This window comes from Megascapheus bottae, chromosome 28 (genome assembly GCF_031878675.1).
Source record: "Megascapheus bottae isolate mThoBot1 chromosome 28, mThoBot2.hap1, whole genome shotgun sequence".
In the NCBI taxonomy this organism is placed as follows: Eukaryota; Metazoa; Chordata; class Mammalia; order Rodentia; family Geomyidae; genus Megascapheus; species Megascapheus bottae.
Window position 1 is genome coordinate 12299232 of NC_143536.1, and position 9722 is coordinate 12308953.

At 64.5% G+C, this 9722-nt stretch overlaps 1 protein-coding gene across 1 annotated transcript; it reads left to right on the plus strand.

The window, feature by feature from the left end:
* Nucleotides 1-1230: 1230 nt before the first annotated feature.
* Nucleotides 1231-9714, plus strand: Cabp7 (calcium binding protein 7). Its single transcript, XM_090320439.1, has 5 exons — nt 1231-1339; nt 7100-7243; nt 7831-7943; nt 8066-8219; nt 8417-9714. Exons 1-5 carry the CDS (start codon nt 1231-1233, stop codon nt 8542-8544), a joined length of 648 nt encoding a protein of 215 aa, XP_090176565.1. The 3' UTR covers nt 8545-9714.
* Nucleotides 9715-9722: the final 8 nt, after the last annotated feature.

The window sequence follows — 9722 nt, forward strand, 5'->3', positions numbered from 1 at the left end:
ACCTGCCTCTGGTCTTATGTCTTCCTTCCTCCCTGCTGGCTCACCGCCTTGGCCCATGCAAGTGGTCAGACACACATGCATCTGTTCATGGGCTTGAGAACATGTGTACACACACTGATGGCCTCTTCACACTTGTGTAGATCAGAGACAAATGCATGCACACGCTCCCTCAAGCAAGTATCCACACACCCAGCAGGTCCTGCGAGAACATTAGGTCTAACCTGCAGCCACGCGTCCGGGTGGGCCCTCACTGGGGACCGCTCGGCTCCAGGCCCCAGGCCGTGTCTCTGTCCCTCAAGGCCTCTGGGGCCACGAGGCAGGGCCCGATCCTGCGTCAGCTGAGTGGCTGGGGCTGGGGAAGGATGGAGGTCCGGATCCCCGGCGGGGACAAGGTCAGCCAGTCCCCGGAGTCAGCCACAGGCCACGCACGCCTCCTCCAGGCCTGCGCTCAGCTCCTGCCACGGCCCTCGTGACCTTGGTCCACGTCCTTCCCTGGGCCTCAGTTTCCCCACTTTAAAGCCTCTTTAGGCACCAGCCGAGTGACAGTACTTGAGGACCCTGACGCTCCTGTTTCCGGGCCTCGGTGGGTTCCCGGGCCCTGCCTGGGGGGGCTGTGGAGGCGGGTGTGCCAGTGGGTACGGAGGGGCCCCAAGCCCTCCCACCCTCCCCGGTCCTGATGGGGAGATCTGAGGGGGCCCTGGCGGGGGAGGGGACTCTGGGGTTGATGGGGAGAAGCAGCCCCGCTCGGGGGCCCGGCGGCGGCGGCGGGGGGGGGCGGGGGCAGCGCGGGGGGGCGGGGCGGGGGGGCGGGCGGGGGAGGCGGGGAGCGCGGCGAGCGCGGCACAGAGCGGGGCGGGTGGAGAGAGGCGGCGGCGAGAGCCGGAGCGCCGGGCCCGGGCGGCCGCGCCGGCGAGCGGACGGGCGAGCGGCGAGCGGCCCGGAGCGCGCGGGGCTCGGAGGAGCGGGCGCGGCGGTCGGAGCGGAGAGGCCCGGGCGGCGCCGCCCCCGCCGCCCCGCGCGGGGCGGGGGGGATCCCCGGCGGGGAGCCCGACGCGGAGCGGGGCGGCATGGGCCGGCGGCCCGGGGCGCGGGGGCGCTAGGCCCCCGGAGGGGCGGCCCCCCGCCTCGCCGCCGCGTGCCCGCCCGCGCCGGCCGCCCCCGGGGCCGCCGGCGGCCCATGAGCCCCGGCCTCAAAGTTTGCGGCGGGCGGGCGGGCGCAGAGCCTCCAAGATGCCGTTCCACCCGGTGACGGCGGCGTTGATGTACCGGGGCATCTACACCGTGCCCAACCTGCTGTCGGAGCAGCGCCCGGTGGACATCCCCGAGGACGAGCTGGAGGGTGAGTGCGCGCGGGACCCCGGCCTCGCGGCCCTACCTGTGCGCCAGGTGAGGCGCGGGCGGGCGGGCGGGCGCCGCGCGGGGTCGGCCCCGGCCGCGCCCCCGGCCCAGCCCCCGGGCGCCGGCGGAGGGGGTCGCGCGGGGCACCCCGGCCCCTCCCCGCGTGGTCCCCGGCGCTGCGGAAACTTGCCGGGCCCCGCAGCGGGGTCACGGGGCCGCGCAGTCGGCGGCTGGCGGTGCGGCGCGGCGGCGCGGCGGGCCGGGGGCCGGGTGGGGGATCCGAGCCGGGGACCCCGCGCTCCCGCATCCCGATCCTCTCCGCGGCGCCCGCCGGCGGCTCTGCGCTCGCATTGACATTCTGCTCGTGTCGCTTAAAAAAAAAAAAAAATTCCAGTCGGCTCGGGCGGCGGGAGAAGGGGCGAGGGCGACTGCGGGGCTCCCGCCTGGCCCCGGGCCCGCCGCGCCGCCCGCTGCCCGAGCCCCTTCCCCGCGCTCCCGCGGGGACCCCCAGCCCGTAGCGCCGGCCGGGCGGCAGCGAGGCGGTGGCGACAACAAGTGGCCGGGGTTGGGCGGCTCAGTCGCCGTAGCCGAGCCTGGAAGGAAAAGGCAGAGGGCCCGGGACCCCAGCCGCCCCCTCCCCGGCCCCTCCGCCTCGCGGACGCGGCGGGGAGCCCTGCGCCGGGGGCCGGGGTGGCCCGGGCGGGACCTGGGGCCGGGCCGGGCGGTGAGACCCCTGGGGCCTGCCCAGCGCTTCGCTTTCCCCGCAGAGCTGGGGGAGGCGCCGGGGAGTCCCCTCCCCCCAGACCTCCTGGGGCCCCCAGTGGACTGGAGTTGGGGGGCTCTGGACTGAGGACCGGGCTTGGCTTCTCAGGATCTGCTGGTCGGCTGCGGGTCTCCCAGCGCATGAGCCTGGCTCTGGGTTCCTGGAGTCCAGGGGTGTCTGAGACCTGGGGTTCATGGGGCCCAGAGTACAACGGGAGGGACCGTGGCGCTCAGCGAGGAGGAACCCAGAAGGAAGCCACAGAGGAAGGTCCTTCCTCTTGGTTTTTCCAAGCCCGCATCGGGACAGATTTTCTAGTGGGGAATCAGACCCAGGCCGGGCAAGACCTGGAGAGCTCACTGCACCACGGGCCGGGAGCCACCTGCTCTTTACCCCCATGGCTTCAGGGGCCGAGGAGACAAGGTCTGGACTCTGAGGCAGGCAGGACCGATGGAGGGACTCTTGGGCCCCTGACCTGACCTCAGCATTTGCACCCAAAGCCTGGAGCCTCATCAGTCTGGGCCAAAGCCAGGATCCAGAGCCTCCATCAGGGCCTAGGGGAAGGAGGGAGCCGCAAGGAGGGTGAGAAGGCAGCTAATGGGGCACAGACTGCAGATGGGCATCTGTCCCTATCTTCCCTCCTCATCCATCTTCATCCCTTGGGCTTTCCCAGACCTTGTGTCTGTTTTCCCAGCCAGAGTCCTTGCCCATCCCTTCCTCCTGGTCACTTAGACAGCTGTCACTATGTCCCCAGACCTTAAGTAGACTCTGCCTCCCTCCCTCCCCTGGCTTTCAACACCCCCAGGACCCTGGCACCCCAGTACTAGGCCTCTCTGGTTTGTGTCTCTCCTGATCCTGCAGTTCTAGAGTGCACACTCTGAGGACGGGGAGAGGCTGTGAGGAGACACGGGTGAGCGAGGCACAGGGTGGGCAGAGGCTGCGGCCTCCCGGGGCCACCCAGCAGTTATGCTGGCAGAAATCCATGGTGTTCGTCACCATCACCATTTACACTGCCCCGTGCTGTCCCCTTCCCCTATGCTAGGAGAGGGGCCTTAGTGCAAGGGGCACCTGGAGGACAGAGCCATCCGAGGCTGTCGGGCGGGGGCATGGGCCCAGCAGGTGGCTGGGGGCATCGACAGGTGAACGCAGAAGGTCCTTCTGGACAAACCCCCTTTTCAGTTGCATCAACCTCCAAAGCGCTCTGCAGGCCTGGGCTCCTTGTGGTGCTCATTGGATGAGGACTGGGTGCAGTGGCTCAGAAGCCCCATCGGCCCCTCTGTGTCTCCAGTGCACACTGTGCTCTCCTGCCCCAGGGCGGTCTGGGTAAGACCCAGGTCATCAATGGGAGGAGGAGACCATTGGTGCTGAAACCACATGTGCCACGAAGAGTGGTCTGGGATGGAACTTACTGTAGACAGTATGTGCCCGCTGGTTCTAGAGAACCAGGGGTGGTCAGTCTGTGTGGGACGAGGACCAGGATGGAAAGTGGGGAGCACAGAGTTGAGATGAGGGCTTTCCTAGTCAAGCATCACGGGGTGTTAGTCTGCACACTCATGCAGTGACCTTAGGCAATCGCTTGCTTCTCTGAACCTTGATTTGCCCATCTGTAAAAGGGGTTTGGCAGTGCCCTGTCCAGCACTGCCTGTGGTAGAGGATTGCAGGGCCTGGCAGTGGGGGGGGGTGTGAGGGCCCAAACATAGTAGCAGGGGAGTAGTCATGGAGAAGGGGACCCCGCAGAAGCGAGCCTGGAGCACATAGGGCATGGACCCAGGTATGTGGGTTGAGGGCTCCCAGGAAGCTGGGGGCCAAGACTGGATCTGGCAGAGGCACTTGGGGACCTGTAGCCCCGGGGAGCTGTGGATAGCAGTTGGCAGAACAGCACCATAGCTGAGCAGAACCGTCCTGGAACCCACTTAGTCCCTGAGAGGAGAGGCAGGGCAGGGCTTCTTCCGCATTCCTTTTCCTGCACACCCCAATGTCAGCCCACAGCAGAGGCCTCAGCCAGGCAGGCTGGGGTTCTGAAGATGGAATCAGGGACAGTTGGTCAGAGAGAGGAGAAAGGATAAGGCAGGCAGGAAGGCCACCAGCTTGTCTGTCCAGGCTGATAGTGGAGTATGGGTTGAGGGGAGCAAAGAAGGAGCCTTGGAGGCCAGGAAAGGCAGAGGCGCCCTCTTCCTGCCCCCGGTTCCTGCAGCCCAGCAGTCGCCTCTGCCCAGCCCAACAACTCCAAGATGCTAGAGAGGTGCAGTGCAGGGCCAGTGCCTCGGAGCCTGGCAGCCTCTGCAGAGAATGAGCATGGCCCCTTCCCGTGACCTCCACGCCGTGTCCCCCCTCTGGATTCCACACTGATAGGACCCTGGCGTCCGTGGGGGCATGCTGGGGACGTGGGCCCTGACGCAGTCCCGCAGGCTGGGGAGGGGAGCAGGGGTGGTCAGGGAGGTAAGTGATGAGGCGGGGGGGGGGGGGCATCGGCCTGGAAACCTGGTGGCCCTGCCAGCCCATTCCCGGGCCAGGCAGCCCCATGCCAAGATGGAGCACACAAGCTTCCCTTGGCCTTGCGGGGTGGGGAGAGGAGCAAGGCTTTCGGGGAAACGCACCCAGCTGCTGGCGTACAGTGACAGTCATGACACCCACCCCAGCAGGGAACCCCACAGCGGCCTGGCCCCTGCCTCACAGGTGAGGGGCCCGAGGCTTGGAGGCAGAAGGGCCTTGCCCAGGCCACTTGGCCGCAGAGCAGTAGACCCAGAGTCCAAGTCCAAGCTTTGGGTCCTGGGCCCAGCCAGCAGGCAGGCCAGCCTGGCCAGCCTGGCGTCCCAAGTTCACCCAGTCCTCCTTCTCCTTCCGGCTCCGCCATCTGGGACGAGCTGATTTACAGCGTCCACCCTTGAGCCAGGCTCAGCCACATAGTCCTCTGCCTAATTTTCTTGCTTAATCATCCAAGCAAGTCCCATTGTACAGGTGAATAAACTCCTGCCCAAGGTCACCCAGCCAAGATGATGGAGATCTGGGATTTGAACCTGGATTCCTGTGACATTCCCTGACTTAGAAGATGGCCCCCAAACAGGGTCTCTGTGGGCAAATAGAGGCTGCCAGGAGCTGGGACAGGCTGTGGTGTGAGCTGGCTGTGCTGAGACAGTGGGTGACGGATGCACGAATGATGAGGCGGCAGGTGAGCCTCACCTCAGCCTGTCATCAGCTCATGCACCCCAAGATTCACTTGCTCTCTGCCATCCCCCCCATCCCTGCCTCAGCCTGTCCCACCTCCAGTGTACCTCAGTCTGAGGGCCTCCAGGAAAGGATCAGACAAACTGAGGCAGCCTTGGAAGGGGGAGGCCCCAGAGAGGAACAGCCTGAACCTGAGCTGGCTGAGGGGAAGGGGCAGCAGCCACCGTAGCCTCCATAACTTTGCACCCCACTTGGAGAATTCCCCCAAAGGGCCTGACTCAGAAGGGTGTGGTGCTTGACTTCAGGGACCCCCAGTCCATCTCTACCTTTAGCGCCATTTCCTCTTCTGCGGTGCTCCACAGGGTGGGAACAGTGTTTGGGGACCTGGCTGAGGGCTGGGCAGTGTCTGTCTTCTCTTCCTGCCTTCCCTATGGGGACTCCTGTAGCCTCTGCTCTTGTCTTTCTTTCCTCTGAGCCTCTGCCTTCAATCTTTCAGCGTTCATTCAGCGTGTGTGGCTGTTGTTTCAGGTCACGGGGACAAGTCATGAATGAGGACCCCCTCCCCTGGCCCCCCCTCTCATGGTCCTCACAGTTCACAGTCCACAGTGGGGGAAGCACAGGTTTGTGAGGGGCAGGGAAGGGCCAAGGTTAGCCTGGAGTTGGGGAGGGCAGGAGAGGCGGAGGGCTGAGCTGGCCGCGAGTGTCAGAGTCACAGTTCTGTGTTAAACCCTGTGTTCAAAGCTTAGAAGTAAATCCGGAGAGTCTCCGGGGCTGAGTTCATGTCACGGGTGAGGAAGAGGGGGTGTGATAGCAGCTCTGTGTGCACGTGTGCACAGCTCTGCATCTGCTACAGACCTGAATCGCTGCAGCCAGTCACCATGGCTGATGGCCTCTGCTTCTTTGCCTCTGGTCCCTGGAAGTGTCCCAACTCCTCAGGGGCCCAGAAAGTGGTTGTTGTTGCTTAGAGTTCCCTGAGTTCAGATCTACAGAAATCTATAGGCCGGCCAGGCCCAGCCCAGCTGCTTCCCCAGACCTCGGGCCACTGGTTAAGGCACAGGAGTAATAGGCTGCGGCCCAGGCAGTTGGACACTGCGTTGTGTCTCCACCTGCTGAGAGCAGCAAGGAGAACTCTAGGCAGCAGTATTTAGTGGACTGAGATCTGTCCCCTAAGGGAAATAGACAGGTGACAGATGAGGCCCCCGACATATCCCTTTTTACACTGTTGCACCCATTTGGCGGCGGGCAGGATGGAGGCTGGCCCTAGGTCACAGTCAGTCCTTTCCAGGATCTCAGCCCTCAGTGCATTGCTGCCCACTGGAGTCAGGCATGTCCTCAGGTCTCACTCACCCCGCCAGTGGGGAGCGGACCCCTGTGTCTGATCTCCCCCCGTCTCACCTCTTCTTCCTCGAGTGGAGAGGCAGTCTGAGCCCAGCCATCAGCTGGGGCCAGGGCAGGCGTCCACGGGCACGCGCTGGCTGGTGTTAAGAGCTGAGCTGGGAGGGGGAACCCCGGGGGAGGGGGCTGAGAGGAGCGTGTGCGTGCTTGTGTGCAGGTGGGAGTGTGTGTAGCCACCATGGCCAGTGAGTGGACCCAGCATTCTCGTCATCCTTGCACCCGCCACACGGGGTCGTCGTGAGCACACCAGGAGAGCTGGCCTCAGGGCAGCCATGGTTACGGGCCATGTGCTCTCTTACTTGCCCAGAGACCTCACCACGCAGCGTTCATATCCCGAATGACCCTGTCGCCCCCTCTGCAGGCTCTGGGTGGCCCCTCAGATCCTCCAGATCTGTTGGGGACAGCGCCAAGGCCCCCGCCCATTCTGCTTCTCCCTTGCAGAGATCCGTGAGGCCTTCAAAGTGTTTGACCGAGATGGCAACGGCTTCATCTCCAAGCAGGAGCTGGGCACCGCCATGCGCTCGCTGGGCTACATGCCCAATGAGGTGGAGCTGGAGGTCATCATCCAGAGGCTGGACATGGACGGTGAGCAGCGCCCCCGCCCCTGCCCCCGCCAGCCACCGAGGCCGAGCCTCACCTGGGCTTCTTGCTCCTCTACTTGGAGCTGCCCAATACGCATGGCAGGTTGCAGCCTGGTCTGGCTGTGTTTCTCAGCCACAGAGGGTGTGAGGGTCAGAGCTACAGAAGCTGCCCCTTCTCTCTGGAGAAAAGGATGATGAAGAAAGCACGGAATAAACATCCCAAAACCTGTCACCCCAAGTCATTTAATTGGTTGTTGTTGCCACCTAGTTTTATGATGAGACCTGAGGGGCCTGAGGCCCTCCCCCCCATGTATGGTGGAGAGCTTGTTGAGCAGCAGCGCTGGGGTGCCATGGGTGGGCCTCACCTCCTGGCCCTGCTCTCCACATCTCCCACCCCCAGGGCCACCACCCAAGGTCTCCGCATCCACCTGGAGCTTGGCATGTTCAGCGCCCCTGAAATTGATTCCAGGCATGGGGTGAGGGGTGCTGTCTGAGGTCACACATGGGCCAGGAGTCCGTCCTGAGCCCGGTAGGAACTGGGGTCCCAGCTCAGGCTGGGTTCCGGCTGGATTGGCTCTGTGCCCATTCTAGGTGACGGCCAGGTGGACTTCGAGGAGTTTGTGACCCTCCTGGGACCCAAGCTGTCCACATCTGGGATTCCAGAGAAGTTCCACGGCACCGACTTCGACACAGTCTTCTGGAAGGTACGGCCCTGCGCCTGGTGGCCTTGGCTCCCTGGGAGAGGCACGTGTTGGACAGTGTGGGGTGAGCCCTGGGCACACAGGGTGGCGGGCGGGTGACCAGAACACTGTCTCCCCGGCTCAAGTGCGACATGCAGAAGCTGACGGTGGACGAGCTGAAGCGGCTGCTCTACGACACTTTCTGCGAGCACCTGTCCATGAAGGACATCGAGAACATCATCATGACGGAGGAGGAGAGCCACCTGGGCACGGCGGAGGAGTGCCCCGTGGACGTGGAGAGTGAGTGGCTGGCCCTGGGGCTCCGAGGGCCGGCTTCCTTGGTCTCTGCGGGGAGACAGGGCGGGGGTTGAGAGTACCAGTCTCCAGCCTGGTCACTGTCCCCCTGGGGGGAGCCTGCACCCAAGTGCAGGCAGCTCCTGATGTCGCCTCCCCCATCCCCTTCTGTCTCCCGTGGTGTTCCGGGTGGGCGGCCACAGCCTGCTCCAACCAGCAGATCCGCCAGACGTGCGTGCGCAAGAGTCTCATCTGCGCCTTCGCCATCGCCTTCATCATCAGCGTCATGCTCATCGCAGCCAACCAGGTGCTGCGCAGTGGCATGAAATAGGCGCCGCCTGGCGCGTGCAGGCCCGGCCCCCTCCGCTCCACCATGGCCGCCTGCGGTCCTGTCCCTCGGCTGGCACCCAGGTCCAACACCCACAGGTACTTCAGGGCCTGGACACCCAGCCGCTCCACTCTCTCGTTGCATAGGCCTTGCATGGAGCGGGGGCTGGGCTGTGGAGGACCGGGGTGGCTCTGAAGATGGCCCCCCACCCTGCCTGAGCCCTCACACGGTCTCTATGTAGAGCTAACTTCCCAATGCGCCGGGGGTCCTGGGAAGTGAAGGAGGGACTTAATTGGAACCCCCAGCAGCCAGCCACTTCTCTGGCCCCTTAGGCAGAGGCCCGTAGCCTCCTCCCAGAGAAGGGCACAGGCTGGAATGGGCTGGGTCCTTGCCTTGGACCCTCCTTAGACCCAAACCCAGTCCTCCTCCCTGACCTGTTGGGGCCCAAGCCTGCCAATCTCATGGGCAGGACTGAGGCCTGACCTGGGTTTGCCTTTGGAGAACCCCCCTTTTCAGGAAGGGCAGAAGCTTGCAGAGGAGGCGGCATCTGAGGTGTTCCCAAGGTTCCCAGCGTCCAGGCCCCCCAGTAACGAAGGGCCATACTGCACCCCCCCAGCAAACCCAGACTGGAATCCACTGGGGAGGAAGCAGGGGGCCAGGGCAGGGCACTCCTCCAGCTAGAAACTTGGAAGCTACCCGCTGGGCTGAGGAGCTGGCATAGCCCAGCATGTGAGTGCCAAGAGGCACAGTAGGCCACCCCTCCCGGGCCCCCACTCCTCTGCACCAAATGCTTAATACCAGCTCAGCACGGGTGACGTGGAGGCTGCAAGCTCTGCCAGGCTGGGATGGCAGACGGAGGCCTGGGGCTCTCTGCAGACTTGGGCATCTTACTGCCTGGGCCATGGCACAGCCGCATGGGCACCCTCTGCCCTGCCAGGCTGAGCCTGCCTGTCCCCAAGGGAGAGGACCTGCCCCTCACCAGGGGCTGGAGAACGCAGCTGAAAGAAACACAAACCACCGCCAAGACACTTCCCATCCGAGCCTCTGGAAGCTTCCTTGCCCATGTTCTGAAGACACCTGCAGGGGACAGTGGAATGGGGGGAGGGAGCAAAAAAGGGGGCTGCCTGGTGTATACTAGGACCAGGGTGCAGTTGATATGGGGTCTCGTGAACCTGGGAAAA